This window comes from Somniosus microcephalus, chromosome 33 (assembly GCF_052327205.1).
Source record: "Somniosus microcephalus isolate GS21.2 chromosome 33, FLI_Smic_1.0, whole genome shotgun sequence".
Taxonomy (NCBI): domain Eukaryota; kingdom Metazoa; phylum Chordata; class Chondrichthyes; order Squaliformes; family Somniosidae; genus Somniosus; species Somniosus microcephalus.
Window position 1 is genome coordinate 1758658 of NC_141019.1, and position 18660 is coordinate 1777317.

The window sequence follows — 18660 nt, forward strand, 5'->3', positions numbered from 1 at the left end:
CTGTGATTGGTGCAGGGGAAGGGAGGGTGATTGACAGGTGACGATTGAGAGAAGCGCCTGCCCGCACTGTGATTGGTGCAGGGGAAGGGAGGGTGATTGACAGGTGGTGATTGAGAGAAGCGCCTGCCCGCGCTGTGATTGGTGCAGGGGAAGGGAGGGTGATTGACAGGTGGTGATTGTTGAAGCGCTTGCCCGCGCTGTGATTGGTGCAGGGTGAAGGGAGGGTGATTGACAGGTGGCGATTGTTGAAGCGCCTGCCCGCCCTGTGATTGGTGCAGGGGAAGGGAGGGTGATTGACAGGTGGTGATTGAGAGAAGCGCCTGCCCGTGCTGTGATTGGTGCAGAGGAAGGGAGCGTGATTGACAGGTGGTGATTGTTGAAGCGCTTGCCCGCGCTGTGATTGGTGCAGGGTGAAGGGAGGGTGATTGACAGGTGGCGATTGTTGAAGCGCCTGCCCACGCTGTGATTGGTGCAGGGGAAGGGAGGGTGATTGACAGGTGGTGATTGAGAGAAGCGCCTGCCCGCGCTGTGATTGGTGCAGGGGAAGGGAGGGTGATTGACAGGTGACGATTGAGAGAAGTGCCTGCCCGCGCTGTGATTGGTGCAGGGGAAGGGAGGGTGATTGACAGGTGGTGATTGAGAGAAGCGCCTGCCCACGCTGTGATTGGTGCAGGGGAAGGGAGGGTGATTGACAGGTGGCGATTGTTGAAGCGCCTACCCGCGCTGTGATTGGTGCATGGGAAGGGAGGGTGATTGACAGGTGGTGATTGAGAGAAGCGCCTGCCCGCGCTGTGATTGGTGCAGGGGAAGGGAGGGTGATTGACAGGTGGTGATTGAGAGAAGCGCCTGCCCGCGCTGTGATTGGTGCAGGGGAAGGGAGGGTGATTGACAGGTGGTGATTGAGAGAAGCGCCTGCCCGCGCTGTGATTGGTGCAGGGGAAGGGAGGGTGATTGACAGGTGGTGATTGAGAGAAGCGCCTGCCCGCGCTGTGATTGGTGCAGGGGAAGGGAGGGTGATTGACAGGTGGTGATTGAGAGAAGCGCCTGCCCGCGCTGTGATTGGTGCAGGGGAAGGGAGGGTGATTGACAGGTGGTGATTGAGAGAAGCGCCTGCCCGCGCTGTGATTGGTGCAGGGGAAGGGAGGGTGATTGACAGGTGGTGATTGTTGAAGCGCCTGCCCGCGCTGTGATTGGTGCAGGGGAAGGGAGGGTGATTGACAGGTGGTGATTGTTGAGGCGCCTGCCCGCGCTGTGATTGGTGCAGGGGGAGGGTGATTGACAGGTGGCGATTGAGAGAAGCGCCTGCCTGCGCTGTGATTGGTGCAGGGGAAGGGAGGGTGATTGACAGGTGGCGATTGTTGAAGCGCCTGCCCGCGCTGTGATTGGTGCAGGGGAAGGGAGGGTGATTGACAGGTGGTGATTGAGAGAGGTGCCTGCCCGCGCTGTGATTGGTGCAGGGGAAGGGAGGGTGATTGACAGGTGGGGATTGAGCGAAGCGCCTGCCCGCGCTGTGATTGGTGTAGGGGAAGGGAGGGTGATTGACAGGTGGTGATTGTTGAAGCGCCTGCCCGCGCTGTGATTGGTGCAGGGGAAGGGAGGGTGATTGACAGGTGGGGATTGAGAGAAGCGCCTGCCCGCGCTGTGATTGGTGCAGGGGAAGGGAGGGTGATTGACAGGTGGTGATTGAGAGAAGCGCCTGCCCGTGCTGTGATTGGTGCAGGGGAAGGGAGGGTGATTGACAGGTGGGGATTGAGAGAAGCGCCTGCCCGCGCTGTGATTGGTGCAGGGGAAGGGAGGGTGATTGACAGGTGGCGATTGAGAGAAGCGCCTGCCCGCGCTGTGATTGGTGCAGGGGAAGGGAGGGTGATTGACAGGTGGGGATTGAGAGAAGCGCCTGCCGGCGCTGTGATTGGTGCAGGGGAAGGGAGGGTGATTGACAGGTGGGGATTGAGAGAAGCGCCTGCCCGCGCTGTGATTGGTGCAGGGGAAGGGAGGGTGATTGACAGGTGGCGATTGAGAGAAGCGCCTGCCCGCGCTGTGATTGGTGCAGGGGAAGGGAGGGTGATTGACAGGTGGCGATTGAGAGAAGCGCCTGCCCGCGCTGTGATTGGTGCAGGGGAAGGGAGGGTGATTGACAGGTGGTGATTGTTGAAGCGCCTGCCCGCGCTGTGATTGGTGCAGGGGAAGGGAGGGTGATTGACAGGTGGTGATTGAGAGAAGCGCCTGCCCGCGCTGTGATTGGTGCAGGGGAAGGGAGGATGATTGACAGGTGGTGACTGAGAGAAGCGCCTGCCCGCGCTGTGATTGGTGCAGGGGAAGGGAGGGTGATTGACAGGTGACGATTGAGAGAAGTGCCTGCTCGCGCTGTGATTGGTGCAGGGGAAGGGAGGGTGATTGACAGGTGACGATTGAGAGAAGTGCCTGCCCGCGCTGTGATTGGTGCAGGGGAAGGGAGGGTGATTGACAGGTGGCGATTGAGAGAAGCGCCTGCCCGCGCTGTGATTGGTGCAGGGGAAGGGAGGGTGATTGACAGGTGGCGATTGAGAGAAGCGCCTGCCCGCGCTGTGATTGGTGCAGGGGAAGGGAGGGTGATTGACAGGTGGTGATTGTTGAAGCGCCTGCCCGCGCTGTGATTGGTGCAGGGGGAAGGGAGGGTGATTGACAGGTGGCGATTGTTGAAGCGCCTGCCCGCGCTGTGATTGGTGCAGGGGAAGGGAGGGTGATTGACAGGTGGGGATTGAGAGAAGCGCCTGCCCACGCTGTGATTGGTGCAGGGGAAGGGAGGGTGATTGACAGGTGGTGATTGAGAGAAGCGCCTGCCCGCGCTGTGATTGGTGCAGGGGAAGGGCGGGTGATTGACAGGTGGTGATTGAGGGAAGCGCCTGCCCGCGCTGTGATTGGTGCAGGGGAAGGGAGGGTGATTGACAGGTGGCGATTGAGAGAAGCGCCTGCCCGCGCTGTGATTGGTGCAGGGGAAGGGAGGGTGATTCACAGGTGACGATTGAGAGAAGCGCCTGCCCGCGCTGTGATTGGTGCAGGGGAAGGGAGGGTGATTGACAGGTGGCGATTGAGAGAAGCGCCTGCCCGCGCTGTGATTGGTGCAGGGGAAGGGAGGGTGATTGACAGGTGGGGATTGAGAGAAGCACCTGCCCGCGCTGTGATTGGTGCAGGGGGAAGGGAGGGTGATTGACAGGTGGTGATTGAGAGAAGCGCCTGCCCGCGCTGTGATTGGTGCAGGGGAAGGGAGGGTGATTGACAGGTGGCGATTGAGAGAAGTGCCTGCCCGCGCTGTGATTGGTGCAGGGGAAGGGAGGGTGATTGACAGCTGGTGATTGTTGAAGCGCCTGCCCGCGCTGTGATTGGTGCAGGGGAAGGGAGGGTGATTGACAGGTGGCGATTGTTGAAGCGCCTGCCCGCGCTGTGATTGGTGCAGGGGAAGGGAGGGTGATTGACAGGTGGGGATTGAGAGAAGCGCCTGCCCGCGCTGTGATTGGTGCAGGGGAAGGGAGGGTGATTGATAGGTGGCGATTGTTGAAGCGCCTGCCCGCGCTGTGATTGGTGCAGGGGAAGGGAGGGTGATTGACAGGTGGGGATTGAGATAAGCGGCTGCCCGCGCTGTGATTGGTGCAGGGGAAGGGAGGGTGATTGACAGGTGGGGATTGAGAGAAGCGCCTGCCGGCGCTGTGATTGGTGCAGGGGAAGGGAGGGTGATTGACAGGTGGCGATTGAGAGAAGCGCCTGCCCGCGCTGTGATTGGTGCAGGGGAAGGGAGGGTGATTGACAGGTGGCGATTGAGAGAAGCGCCTGCCCGCGCTGTGATTGGTGCAGGGGAAGGGAGGGTGATTGACAGGTGGCGATTGAGAGAAGCGCCTGCCCGCGCTGTGATTAGTGCAGGGGAAGGGAGGGTGATTTAGAGGTGGCGATTGTTGAGGCACCTGCCCGCGCTGTGATTGGTGCAGGGGGAGGGTGATTGACAGGTGGCGATTGAGAGAAGCGCCTGCCCGCGCTGTGATTGGTGCAGGGGAAGGGAGGGTGATTGACAGGTGGTGATTGTTGAAGCGCCTGCCCGCGCTGTGATTGGTGCAGGGGAAGGGAGGGTGATTGACAGGTGGCGATTGATAGAAGCGCCTGCCCGCGCTGTAATTGGTGCAGGGGGAAGGGAGGGTGATTGACAGGTGGCGATTGTTGAAGCGCCTGCCCGCGCTGTGATTGGTGCAGGGGAAGGGAGGGTGATTGACAGGTGACGATTGAGAGAAGCGCCTGCCCGCGTTGTGATTGGTGCAGGGGAAGGGAGGATGATTGACAGGTGGGGATTGAGAGAAGCGCCTGCCCGCGCTGTGATTGGTGCAGAGGAAGGGAGGGTGATTGACAGGTGACGATTGAGAGAAGCGCCTGCCCGCGCTGTGATTGGTGCAGGGGAAGGGAGGGTGATTGACAGGTGGCGATTGAGAGAAGCGCCTGCCCTCGCTGTGATTGGTGCAGGGGAAGGGAGGGTGATTGACAGGTGGTGCTGGAGAGAAGCGCCTGCCCGCGCTGTGATTGGTGCAGGGGAAGGGAGGGTGATTGACAGGTGACGATTGAGAGAAGCGCCTGCCCGCGCTGTGATTGGTGCAGGGGAAGGGAGGGTGATTGACAGGTGGTGATGGAGAGAAGCGCCTGCCCGCGCTGTGATTGGTGCAGGGGAAGGGAGGGTGATTGACAGGTGGGGACTGAGAGAAGCGCCTGCCCGCGCTGTGATTGGTGCAGGGGAAGGGAGGGTGATTGACAGGTGACGATTGAGAGAAGTGCCTGCCCGCGCTGTGATTGGTGCAGGGGAAGGGAGGGTGATTGACAGGTGACGACTGAGAGAAGCGCCTGCCCGCGCTGTGATTGGAGCAGGGGAAGGGAGGGTGATTGACAGGTGGCGATTGATAGAAGCGCCTGCCCGCGCTGTAATTGGTGCAGGGGGAAGGGAGGGTGATTGACAGGTGGCGATTGAGAGAAGCGCCTGCCCGCGCTCTGATTGGTGCAGGGGAAGGGAGGGTGATTGACAGGTGGTGCTGGAGAGAAGCGCCTGCCCGCGCTGTGATTGGTGCAGGGGAAGGGAGGGTGATTGACAGGTGACGATTGAGAGAAGCGCCTGCCCGCGCTGTGATTGGTGCAGGGGAAGGGAGGGTGATTGACAGGTGGTGATTGAGAGAAGCGCCTGCCCGCGCTGTGATTGGTGCAGGGGAAGGGAGGGTGATTGACAGGTGGCGATTGAGAGAAGCGCCTGCCCGCGCTGTGATTGGTGCAGGGGAAGGGAGGGTGATTGACAGTTGGGGACTGAGAGAAGCGCCTGCCCGCGCTGTGATTGGTGCAGGGGAAGGGAGGGTGATTGACAGGTGACGATTGAGAGAAGTGGCTGCCCGCGCTGTGATTGGTGCAGGGGAAGGGAGGGTGATTGACAGGTGACGATTGAGAGAAGTGCCTGCCCGCGCTGTGATTGGTGCAGGGGAAGGGAGGGTGATTGACAGGTGGCGATTGAGAGAAGCGCCTGCCCGCGCTGTGATTGGTGCAGGGGAAGGGAGGGTGATTGACAGGTGGCGATTGATAGAAGCGCCTGCCCGCGCTGTAATTGGTGCAGGGGGAAGGGAGGGTGATTGACAGGTGGCGATTGAGAGAAGCGCCTGCCCGCGCTGTGATTGGTGCAGGGGAAGGGAGGGTGATTGACAGGTGACGATTGAGAGAAGCGCCTGCCCGCGCTGTGATTGGTGCAGGGGAAGGGAGGGTGATTGACAGGTGGGGATTGAGAGAAGCGCCTGCCCGCGCTGTGATTGGTGCAGAGGAAGGGAGGGTGATTGACAGGTGGTGATTGAGAGAAGCGCCTGCCCGCGCTGTAATTGGTGCAGGGGGAAGGGAGGGTGATTGACAGGTGGCGATTGTTGAAGCGCCTGCCCGCGCTGTGATTGGTGCAGGGGAAGGGAGTGTGATTGACAGGTGGGGATTGAGAGAAGCGCCTGCCCGCGCTGTGATTGGTGCAGGGGAAGGGAGGGTGATTGACAGGTGGGGACTGAGAGAAGCGCCTGCCCGCGCTGTGATTGGTGCAGGGGAAGGGAGGGTGATTGACAAGTGACGATTGAGAGAAGTGCCTGCCGCGCTGTGATTGGTGCAGGGGAAGGGAGGGTGATTGACAGGTGGGGACTGAGAGAAGCGCCTGCCGCGCTGTGATTGGTGCAGGGGAAGGGAGGGTGATTGACAGGTGACGATTGAGAGAAGTGCCTGCCCACGCTGTGATTGGTGCAGGGGAAGGGAGGGTGATTGACAGGTGGTGATTGAGAGAAGCGCCTGCCCACGCTGTGATTGGTGCAGGGGAAGGGAGGGTGATTGACAGGTGGTGATTGAGAGAAGCGCCTGCCCGCGCTGTGATTGGTGCAGGGGAAGGGAGGGTGATTGACAGGTGACGATTGAGAGAAGCGCCTGCCCACGCTGTGATTGGTGCAGGGGAAGGGAGGGTGATTGACAGGTGACGATTGAGAGAAGCGCCTGCCCGCGCTGTGATTGGTGCAGGGGAAGGGAGGGTGATTGACAGGTGGGGACTGAGAGAAGCGCCTGCCCGCGCTGTGATTGGTGCAGGGGAAGGGAGGGTGATTGACAGGTGGCGATTGAGAGAAGCGCCTGCCCGCGCTGTGATTGGTGCAGGGGAAGGGAGGGTGATTGACAGGTGGTGATTGAGAGAAGCGCCTGCCCGCGCTGTGATTGGTGCAGGGGAAGGTAAGTGGGCGTGTCCGGCCCCCCGGCCCACGTGGGGGAGTCAAAGGTTGACTGCAGCGCATGCGCAGCCAGCCTCGCACCGTTGGGAAGCTTTTCAAAAAAAAATTATTTCCGAAACAAATTGAAAACACTCATTAATTCCCTCAACCTCCTCCCCTCTAAAGTGCGATTATTATTATTATTGTTTTTCCTCATTTGTGTGGGGTGTCTTTTTTTACCTTGCGGTGGCGCGCGCCGATCCAACCGACCCCTGGGCGTTGCGTGCTGGCGTCAGCGCGTAATCGGAGGGGTGTGATTGACGCGAGGCGCCCGCCAATCAGGAGCGCGGAAAACGCTGGGAGGACCGGGCGGGCTGACGGTCCTCCAACCAATGGCGGCGCGGGAGGGGGGCGGGACCTCGGTGGGCTGCGTGCGCCGCTTTCCTGATTTCATTGTCTGCAGGAGCTGTTAAAGGGAAGGGGAGGAGGGGGTGGAAAAAAACCCAGCTTGTGAGTGTTTATTCCTTTGCATTATCTTTATTGCAAGGCTATTCATCAACTGCATTCATATAAAAATAAGTGCACCTTTTCTCTTTTATCCAGAACGAAGAGCCCTGGTGCTGTGAACATTTTGGTGGGCAGCCACTTTTAAAGGGACAAAGACCAGCATTCTTCCTCCACTCTCTCTCTCGTGAGTATTTGTGGTGGGTGAGGGGGGGAGGGTGAGTCAAAGGGGACTGCGGCCCCTTTTGAACAAAAACAATTGCTTGGCCATTTAAAGGGGAATGGTGCCCCCCAGGTATTTAAAGGGGCAGTGCCTCTTTCTTTCTGTATCATGTAAGAGCAGGGAGGTTCTGCTTGAACTGTACAAAACACCAGTTAGGTCACCGCGTGCAGTTCTGGTCGTCCCCATTGCAGGAAAGATGTGACTGTGCTCCAGACGGGAGATTTTCGAGGATGTTGCCAGGACTAGAGAATTTCAGCTGCAAGGAAAGATTGAATACATAGAAACATAGAAGATAGGAGCAGGAGTAGGCCATTCGGCCCCTCGAGCCTGCTCCGCCATTCAATGAGATCATGGCTGATCATCCAAATTCAGTACTCTGTCCCTGCCTTCTCCCCATATCCCTTTAGCCTTAAGAAATATATAAGTACAGGAGTAAAGAAGTCTTACTCCAATTATATAAGGCCTTGGTGAGACCACACCTGGAGTACTGTGTACAATTTTGGTCTCCTTACCTAAGGAAGGATATACTTGCCATAGAGGGAGTGCAATGAAGGTTCACGAGATTGATTCCTGGGATGGCGGGACTGTCGTATGAGAAGAGATTGAGTAAACTAGGCCTGTATTCTCTTGAATTCAGAAGAGGGGATCTCATTGAAACTTATAAAATTCTAACAGGACTAGACAGACTAGATGCAGGAAGGATGTTCCCGATGGTGGGGGAGTCCAGAACCAGGGGTCACAGTCTAAGGATAAGGGGTAAGCCATTTAGGACAGAAATCAGGAGGAATTTCTTCACCCAGAGAGTGGTGAACCTGTGGAATTCTCTACCACAGAAGGCAGTGGAGGCCAATTCATTAAATATATTCAAGAAGGAGTTAGATATATTTCTTAAGGCTAAAGGGATCAAGGGATATGGGGAGAAGGCAGGGACAGGGTACTGAGTTTGGATGATCAGCCATGATCTCATTGAATGGCGGAGCAGGCTCGAGGGGCTGAATCTCCTGCTCCTATCTTCTATGTTTCTATGTCTTAAAGGAGGATAGCGAGGCAGAGAGGTTCAGGGAGGGAATTCCAGTGCTTATGGCCGAGGCAACAGAAGACACGGCCACTGATGGTGCAGAGATTATAATCAGGGATGCTCAAGAGGGCAGAATTGGAGGAGCGCAGATGTCTCGCGGGGGGGTGGGGGGTTTGTTTTCTTTGGAACCGAGGAGGCTGAGGGGAGACCTGATTGAGGTGTATAAAATTCTTAGGGGCCGAGATAGGAAGGACCTATTTCCCTTGACAAGAGGGGTCCACAACCAGGGGCATAGATTTAAAGTAATTGGTCGGAGCTTTAGAGGGGATTTGAGGAGAAATGTTTTCACCCAGTGGGTGGTGGGGGTCTGGAACTCACTGCCTGACAGGGTGGTAGAGGCAGAAACTCTCATCACATTTTAGAAGTACTTGGATGTGCACTTGAATTGCCGTAACCTACAAGGCCACGGACCAAGTGCTGGAAAGTGGGATTAGTGTGGATAGCACTTAATCGGCTGGCACGGACAAGATGGGCCGAATGGCCTCCTTCTGTGCCGTAATTTTTCTGTGATTCTATCGCGGGGGGCGGGTGGTTGTGAGGCTGAAGGGAATAACTAAGATAGGGAGGGGCGAGGCCATGGAGGGATTTGAAAACAAGGATGAGAATTTTGAAATCGAAGCATTGCTTAACCGGGAGCCAATGTAGGTCAGCGAGCACAGGGGTGATGGGTGAACGGGACTTGGCGTTGAATTACGACACAGGTAGTTTTGGATGACCTCAAGTTTACGTGGGGTAGAATGTGGGAGGCCAGCCAGGAGTGCGTTGGAATAGTCGAGTCTAGAGGTAACAAAGGCCCGGGTGAGGGTTTCAGCAGCGGATGAGCTGAGGCAAGGGCGGAGACGGGCCATGTTACGGAGGTGGAAGTAGGCGGTCTTTGTTATGCTGCGGATATGTGTTCGGAAGCTCATTTCAGGGTCAGATATGACACCGAGGTTGTGAACAGTCTGGTTCAGCCTCAGACAGTTGCCAGGGAGAGGGATGGAGTCAGTGGCTAGGGAACAGAGTTTGTGGCAGGGACTGAAAACAATTGCTTCAGTCTTCCCAATATTTAATTGGAGAAAATTTCTGCTCACCCAGAACCAGATTAGAGATCATGGAGGGGTCGTGAGAAGTGGTGGTGAGGTAGAGCTGGGTGTCGTCAGCGTACATGTGGAAACTGACGCTGTGTTTTCAGATGATGTTACCAAGGGGCAGCATTTAGATGAGAAATAGGAGGGGCTCAAGGATAGATCCTTGGGGGACACCAGAGGTAACGATGCGGGAGCGGGAAGAGAAGCTGTTGCAGGTGATTCTGTGGCTACGATTGGATAGATAAGAATGGAACCAGGCGAGTGCAGTCCCACCCAGCTGCATGATGGTGGAGAGGTGTTGGAGAAGGATGGAGTGGTCAACCGTGTCAAAGGCTGCAGACAAGTCAGGAAGGACGAGGAGAGATAGTTTACCTTTGTCACAGTCACAAAGGATGTCATTTGATGAGACTTTGATGAGACTTGATTTTACTTCAGGGCCAAGTTAGTGAGGTGGATTGGGCTGTTTCTGGCCCGCTGGTTATTGTGGGCACAGCTGGACACCAGTGGGACCGGCTCTGCCCTGTTTGTTCTTTGAGGCAAAATAAGCCAAAAAAAATTCCTGCTTCCCCCCTTACCCTTTCTACACTCCTTTTACAGGGTATTAGAAGTGGAGCATTTACAGACAGGAAGCTCAGACCAAACATCATGTCAAGATCTGACAGAGTTACGCGATTCCTCAGGACCTGATTCAGTCGCTCCTCCAATCTGCTGGCGCCCCCGTGAGTTCACACTGGGGAGAGAACTTTTAAATGTTCTGAAAGAGCTTCAAAATCTACAAATACCTGAAGCGACACCAGTGGCCACACACTGGGGGGAAACCCAGGCCCAGTGTGTGGGAAGGGATTCACTCAGCCATCCGCTCCGATGATACACCAGCAAGTTCACACTAGGGAGGGACCTTTAACCCGCTCCGTGTCTGGGCAGGGATTAATTGCACCCTCCATGCTGCTGAGACACCAGCTTGTCCACACCGATGAGAGACCGTTGACCTGCTCCATGTTTTTGAAGCGATTCTCTCATTCTGCCACCCTACTGAGACACCAGCTTGTTCATAGTGATGAGAGACCGATTTAAATGTTCTGACTGTGGGAAGAGATTTAAAAGGTCCCAGGATCTGAAGAGACACCAGCTGGAGAGAGCAGGAGAGATTCTGTTCACCTGCTCCGTGTGTGGGAAGAGATTCACTCGGTCCTCGAGTCTGCTGGCACACCAGCAAGTTCACACTGGGGAGAGGCCAGTGAAACATTCCGACTGGGAAAAGCTTTCAAATGTCCCAGGAGCTGAAGGGACACCAGCTGGAGAGAGCAGGAAAGAGACCGTTCACCTGCTCCGTGTGTGGGAAGGGATTCACTCAGTCATCCAACCTGTTGAGACACCAGCAAGTTCACACTGATGAGAGACCATTTAAATGTTCTGACTGTGGGAAAGGCTTTAAAACCTCTGGGAGTCTGAAGGGACACCAGCGATTTCACACTGATGAGAGACCGTTTACATGCTCTGACTGTGGGACGAGCTTTAAATGCTCCAGGGATCTGAAGGAACACCAGCTTGTTCACACTGATAAGAGACCATTTACATGTTCTGTCTGTGGCAAGAGCTTTAAAAGCTCTGGGAATCTGAAGGGACACCAGCGATTTCACACTGGGGAGAGGCCGTTCACCTGCTCCGTGTGTGGGAAGGGATTCGCTCGGTCATCCCACCTACTGAGACACCAGCGAGTTCACACTGGGGAGAGGCCACTGAAACATTCCGACTGTGGGACAAGCTTTCAAAGGTCCCAGGAGCTGAAGGGACACCAGCTGGAGAGAGCAGGAAAGAGGCCATTCACCTGCTCCGTGTGTGGGAAGAGATTCAATTGGTCTTCGCATCTTCTGACACACCAGCGAGTTCACACCGGGGAGAGGCCGTTCACCTGCTCCGTGTGTGGGAGCGGATTCACTCGGTCATCAAGCCTGGTGAGACACCAGCGAGTTCACACCGAGGAGAGGCCGTTCACCTGCTCTGTGTGTGGGAGGGGATTCACTCGGTCATCAAGCCTGGTGAGTCACCAGCGAATTCACAGTGCGGAGAGGCCGTTCACCTGCTCCGTGTGTGGGAAGGGATTCACTCAGTCATCAAGCCTGGTGAGACACCAGGGATATCACACTGATGAGAGACCGTTTACATGCTCTGACTGTGGGAAGAGCTTTAAATGCTCCAGGGATCTGAAGGAACACCAGCTTGTTCACACTGATAAGAGACCGTTTACATGTTCTGTCTGTGGGAAGAGCTTTAAAAGCTCTGGGAATCTGAAGGGACACCAGCGATTTCACACTGGGGAGAGGCCGTTCACCTGCTCCGTGTGTGGGAAGGGATTCACTCAGTCTGCCCACCTGGTGACACACAAGCAATTTCACACAGATGAGAGACCATTTAAATGTTCTGACTGTGGGAAGAGCTTTAAAAGCGCTGGGAATCTGAAGGGACACCAGCGAGTTCACTCCGATCAGAGACCATTTACATGTTCTGACTGTAGTAAGAGCTTTAAAAGCTCCGGGAATCTGAAGGGACACCAGCGAGTTCACGCTGTTCTGTAGCGCAGGGCCCTGGGGTGACATGAACATGGAATGGATGAATGTTTTATAAATTCTTGTACTCCTGTTTAATCTTTAAGACTGTTGTGCTGATGATTCCCTTCGATTGACTGTTCATGGTGTTACATAGAATGTACAACACAGAAACAGGCCATTCGGCCCAACTGGTCCATGCCGGTGTTTATGCTCTACACCCACCCTACTTCAATTGACCCTATCAACATCTCCTCCCATTCCTTTCTCCCTCATGTGGCTTCCCCATAAATCCATCAATGCCGTTCACCTCAACAACTCTTTGTGGTAGCGAGTTCCCCATTCTACCACTCTCTGGGTAAAGATATTTCTCCTGAATTCACTACTGGATTTATTAGTGCCTTTTATATTTATGGCCCCGTAATTATGATGAGATTTTGTTAAGCTGACCAGTATGTTGTTGTACTTTGTCTTTTTCTGATGAATGAAACATTACTGAGCCCCTGTACCCATGTTATGGGATGAAGTGCCAGACAAGTGAAGGAACAACGTCTGGGTGTGAATCTAATAATAACCTCACGGACCGTATAGGTGTGATAACCAGACGGGCTTGTGGTTATAGTCTGGTCACAGATGGACTAAATTCCCTGAATTAGCAGGAGTTCAGGAGGCGGTCAACAGCCGGGTCCAAACAATTCCATTTCCTGAGCGGTAACCTGCTCCGTGTGTGGGAAGGGATTCGCTCTGTCCTCCAACCTGGTGAGACACCAGCGAGTTCACACTGGAGAGCGGCCATTCACCTGCTCCGTGTGTAGGAAGGAATTCACTTGGTTATCCAATCTTGTGTGAAGAAAAAGCCACTTAAGCCGTTGTCATTTGGAACAGACTTGAGAAGGTCGCGCGTGAATCCACTGTACTTCTATTCTCCAGATTGAGGGAATTATCACCCGATCTGTGTTATGCAGCGCTCTTAATAAAGTCTGGAGAGACAATTTGTGTTCTTGTGAGCTTGATTATCTGGTATCTGAAACCCTGGGACTCCCAATCATTAGAGTCAACCTCAGTGTGTGGAAAGGGATTCCCTGGTGTATCCCACCCGCTGACACACCAGAGTGTCCACAGTGTGACTGCGGTGGGTCGATTCCACTCATTTCCTGTAAACCTGTTGTTAAAAACCTGAGCCAGTGTGTTGTGAGCCAAAGAGCCTTCTGTCCAATGCGGGGAATAAAAGCCCACAGCCTCCCCTGGCCCCAGGCCCTGAACAAGGGACTGGAGAAACTCGCTGACCTGCGGATCAGACAAACACTACAAACAGCAAGGGACCCAACACCGAGCCCTGCAGTACACCACTGGACACAGGCTTCCAGACACAAAAACAACCTTCGACCATCACCCTCTGCCTCCTGCCACTAAGCCAATTTTGGATCCAATGTGCCAAATTGCCCTGGATCCCATGGGTTCTTACCTTTTTGACCAATCTCCCATGCGGGACTTTGTTAGAAGCCTCACTGAAGTCCATGTAGACCACATCAACTGCACTACCCTCATCCACACACCTAGTCACCCCCTCAGAAAATTCAATCAAATTGGTCAGACATGATCTCCCCCTGACAAAGCCATGCTGACTATCCCTGATTAATCCCTGCCTCTCCAAGTGTAGACTAATTCTGTCCCTCAGACTTTTTTTCAATAATTTCCCTACCACTGATGTTAGGCTCCCTGGCCTGTAATTCCCTGGTTTATCCCTACTACCCTTCTTGAACAATGGTACTTCGTTAGCTGTTCTCCAGTCCTCTGGCACATCCCCTGTGGCCAGAGAGGTTCTGAAAATTTGCGTCAGAGCCCCTTGCCTCACACAGCAGCCTGGGATACATCTCGTTAGGGCCTGGGGATTTATCCACTTTTAAGCCCACTAAAACCGCTAGTACCTCCTCCCTCTCAATACTAATTTGTTCAAGTATATCACCATCCCCCTGCCTGATTTCTATGCCTACATCGTCCTTCTCCATAGTGAACACAGATGCAAAATATTCATTTAAAACCTCACCTACATCTTCTGACTCTACACACAGATTGCCACTTTGGTCCCGAATGGGCCCTACTCTTTCCCTGGTTATCCTCTTGCCCTTAATATACTAATAAAACATCTTAGGATTTTCCTTTATTTTGCCCGCCATTGTTTTTTCATGCCCCCTCTTCGCTCTCATAGAAACATAGAAGATAGGAGCAGGAGTAGGCCATTCGGCCCCTCGAGCCTGTTCCGCCATTCAATGAGATCATGGCTGATCATCCAAACTCAGTACCTGTCCCTGCCTTCTCCCCATATCCCTTGATCCCTTTCGCCTTAAGAAATATATCTAACTCCTTCTTGAATATATTTAATGAATTGGCCTCAACCGCCTTCTGTGGTAGAGAATTCCACAGGTTCACCACTCTCTGGGTGAAGAAATTCCTCCCCATCTCAGTCCTAAATGGCTTACCCCTTATCCTTAGACTGTGAATCCTGGTTCTGGACTCCGCTGCCATCGGGAACATCCTTCCTGCATCTAGTCTGTCCAGTCCTGTTAGAATTTTATAAGTTTTAATGAGATCCCCTCTCATTCTTCTAAACTCTAGCGAATATAAGCCTAATCGACCCAATCTCTCCTCATACGTCATTCCTGCCATCCCAGGCATCAGTCTGGTGAATCTTCGCTGCACTCCCTCCATGGCAAGAACGTCCTTCCTCAGTTAAGGCGACCAAAACTGCACACAATACTCAAGGTGTGGTCTCACCAAGGCCCTGTACAACTGGAGCAAGACATCCTTGTTCCTGTACTCGAACCCTCTCGCTACGAAGGCCAACATACCATTTGCCTTCTTAACCGCCTGCTGCACCTGCATGCTTACCTTCAGCAACTGGTGCACAAGGACACCCAGGTCTCGTTGCACTTCCCCTTCTCCCAATCTATTGCCATTCAGATAATAATCTGCCTTCCTGTTTTTGCCACCAAAGTGGATAACCGCATTTATCCACATTATACAGCATCTGCCATGCTTCTGCCCAATCACCCAACCTGTCCAAATCATACTGGAGTTTCTCGGCATCCTCCTCACAGCATACATGCCAACCCAGCTTTGTGTCATCTGCAAACTTGGAGATATTACATCTAGTTCCCTCGTCTAGATCATTAATATATATTGTGAATAGCTGGGGTCCAAGGACCAATCCCTGCGGAACCCCACTAGTCACTGCCTGCCACTCGGAAAAAGTGCCGTTTATTCCAACTCTTTGCTTCCTGTCTGCCAACCAGTTCTCTATCCAAGTCAGTACCTTGCTCCCAATCCGATGTGCCTTAACTTTACACGCTAATCACTTATGCGGGACCTTATCGAAAGTCTTCTGAAAGTCCAAATACACCACATTCACTGGTTCTCCCTTATCTATTCTACCAGTTACATCCTCAAAAAATTCCAGTGGATTAGTCAAACACGATTTACCTTTTGTAAATCCATGTTGACTTTGTCAAAGCCAGCATTTATTGCCCAGCCCCTGCTTAAAAACCTGTTCCATCTCCAGCTTTTTCCAGTTGTGACGAAGGGTCATCGACCTGAAAGGTTGACTCTGTTTCTCGCTCCACAGATGCTGCCGGACCTGCTGAGTACATCCAGCGTTTTCTGTCTTCTGCAGGGAGCTGGACTGGGGCACGTGATCAACTCCACGGCGGTGACTGACGGGAGCTCCGACCAATAGGGAGAGAGCGGGCGAAGCTCGGACTGAGGTGAGTGCGGGTCCTCCAACCAATCGGGGTGTCCGAGGGGCGGGACTTCTGCCGCCTGCTTCTCCCGCTGCTGAGACAAGTAGAATGCAGCAGAGGGCGCTCTTCTGGTTGGGTGTTTAAACAAATGGACTATAACTTAATAAAACTTTAAAAGAAGCTTAACAAATTAAATTAAATTCACCCCGGCCAGGGTGACAATGCACTCCAGTCCCCGCGGTGCCCACCGGTCTCAGAAGGCCTCAAGTGTGCCGGCGGACACCTCGTGCTCCATCTCCAGGGCCACCCTGACGTGAACATAGCCACGGAAGAGAGGCAGACAATCGGGCCAAACGACCCCCTCGACTGCCCGCTGCCCGGACCTGCTAATGGCCACTTTGGCCAGGCCCAGGAGCAGTTACACGAGGAGGTCCTCCGATCTGCCCTCTCCTCTCCGCACCGGGTGACCGAAGATCAGGAGCGCGGGACTGAAGTGCATCCAAAAATCGAGGAGCAGCCCCTTTGAATACTGAAAGAGGGGCTGCAACCTCTCACATTCCATGTATACGTGGAACACGGACTCCTCCAGGCCGCAGAAAAGGCAGGCGGCCTGGGAGTCCGTGAACCTCCTTAAAACCATATTGCATGGCACTGCTCCATGCAACATCCTCCAGGCCAATCCCTAATAGAACAAGGGAGGACTCCCGTGTAGAGAGCCCTCCATTGGGGACCTCCGCCACTGCCGGACAGCAAGATGGCACGCCAAGGCGTGTTTGGACGGCAGACGAAGATGGCAAAGTGGAAAGTGTGCAGGAGCAACCCGTACAGGAAACCCCTCCATGCAGAACTTAACGTCACGGAGGGCATTTCCCCGAGATGGCTCAAGTTGTGAGGTGCCGGTTCCCAAGAGGGGTTTCAGGGCCACACGCCGATGAGGAATTCCATCCAAACGGGGGTCAGTTCAGACAGGATCGCCCCATGTGCTTGAGCCTCCTCGATACACCTAGTGGAGTCAGGGCCCAGTGCCACTTTCAGCGTCTCGATGGCTTTGGCAGCGAGCTGGACGTTGGCCCAGGACAGGCGCTGTGCCAGCTCCTCCTGCACCATCCAGCCCGCTCCTCCACCATCGAGCAGGTCCCCAACCCTGGTCACCTTACCAGGCACAGCCCTGCCCTCCGCCAGTCGCCCGATCCAGTGGTCACGGAGGTGCAGATTCCTGAGCAGCGGCTTCTGAAGGAGAGCCGCCACTCCTGATGGGGGAGAACTCTGCCTGGAGGCGATGCTGTTCCAGACCCATAGCAGCTCCTGGTAAAAGACAGGCAGCTCCTGCAGGTAGGCACGCGTATGGCCCAATTCCACAAACAGGAGCTGCGTGTCGAAATTGAGGCCGTGCAGCTGGCGGAAGAAATACGTCGCCAGCGCACACCATCTCGGAGGATTCTCGACGTACAGGTATCTCTGCAGCACCTGAAGACGGAAAGTCGCAGCCTGGGTGCGAAGGCACACCAGCGCCTGACCGCCCTCCCTAAGCGGGAGACTCAGAACCGCGGCAGAGACCCAGTGCATCCTTTTGCCCCAGAAGAAGTCGATGAGCTTCTTCTGCATCTTGGCCACAAACGCAGGGGGTGGGATCAAAGTGACCAACCAGTACTACAACATGGCGGCCACCAGCTGGTTTATGGCCAGCGCTCGACCCCTGTAGGACAACACTCAGAGCAGTCCTGTCCAGCGTCCTAGGCGAGCGGTGACTTTGGCCTGCACCTCTTGCCAGTTCGCTGGCCAGGCATCCTCGGCGGGGCTGAGGTAGACTCCCAAGTAGAGGAGGTGCGTGGTGCTCCAGGCGAAGGGCCTGAACTCCTCCGGCAGGGAATCCACCCGCCACTGGCCCACCAGGAGCCCGGAGCATTTCTCCCAGTTGATCCTGGCGGAGGATGCATCCGAGTAAATCTGCTGACATTCTCGCATCCTCCGCAAGTTAGCGGGATCCGTGACCATGAGGAGCATGTCATCAGCGTCAGCCGAGAGGATGACCTCCACGCCCGGCCCTTGCAGAGCCAGTCCCGTCAACCTCTTCCGCAAGAGGCGCAGGAAAGGCTCCACGCAGACGGCGTATAACTGACCGGACATAGGGCATCCCTGATGCAACCCCCTCCCGAAGCGAAGGGGCACCGCCAAAGACCCGTTAACTTTAATCAGACACTCCGCGGCGGCATACAGAAGTTGGATCTGGGCGGCAAAATGCGTCCCGAACCCAAATGCACGCAGAGTCCCGTAGAAATACTCATGATTCACCCTGTTGGACGCCTTCTCCTGATCCAGGGAAAGGAAGGCGACCGACAGACCAGCCCTCTGGGAATGGTGGACCAGGTCCTGGACCAGATGCTGAGACAAGTGGAATGCAGCAGAGGGCGCTCTTCTGAGTTAGGGGCTCAGGCCTGTTAGTGGAGCAGTGCAGAGGGAACTTTACTCTGCACTGGGCTTTACTCCCTCAGCACTGCACTGGAGGGGCAGCACAGAGTTTTAGACTCGAGCCTCTGGAGTGGGACTTCAACCCACAACCTTCTGACTCAGAGAGTGCTGCCACCTGAGCCACGGCTGACACTCTGCATCTAACCCATGCTGTACCTGCCCTGGGAGTGTTTGATGGGACAGTGTGGAGGGAGCTTTACTCTGTATCTAACCCGTGCTGTACCTGCCCTGGGAATGTTTGATGGGACAGTGTAGAGGGAGCTTTACTCTGTATCTAACCCGTGCTGTACCTGCCCTGGGAGTGTTTGATGGGACAGTGTAGA

At 54.8% G+C, this 18660-nt stretch overlaps 1 protein-coding gene across 1 annotated transcript; it reads left to right on the forward strand.

Annotated features, from left to right (window-relative positions):
- Positions 1-7065: 7065 nt before the first annotated feature.
- Positions 7066-13010, forward strand: LOC147096923 (uncharacterized). Its single transcript, XM_085972572.1, has 3 exons — positions 7066-7220; positions 7314-7401; positions 10183-13010. Exon 3 carries the CDS (start codon positions 10854-10856, stop codon positions 12159-12161), a length of 1308 nt encoding a protein of 435 aa, XP_085828698.1. The 5' UTR covers positions 7066-7220; positions 7314-7401; positions 10183-10853; the 3' UTR covers positions 12162-13010.
- Positions 13011-18660: the final 5650 nt, after the last annotated feature.

Coding starts and splice junctions, on each gene's coding strand:
- LOC147096923 (XM_085972572.1), top strand. CDS start 10,854: ATGTCCCAGGAGCTGAAGGGACACCAGCTGGAGAGAGCAGGAAAGAGA.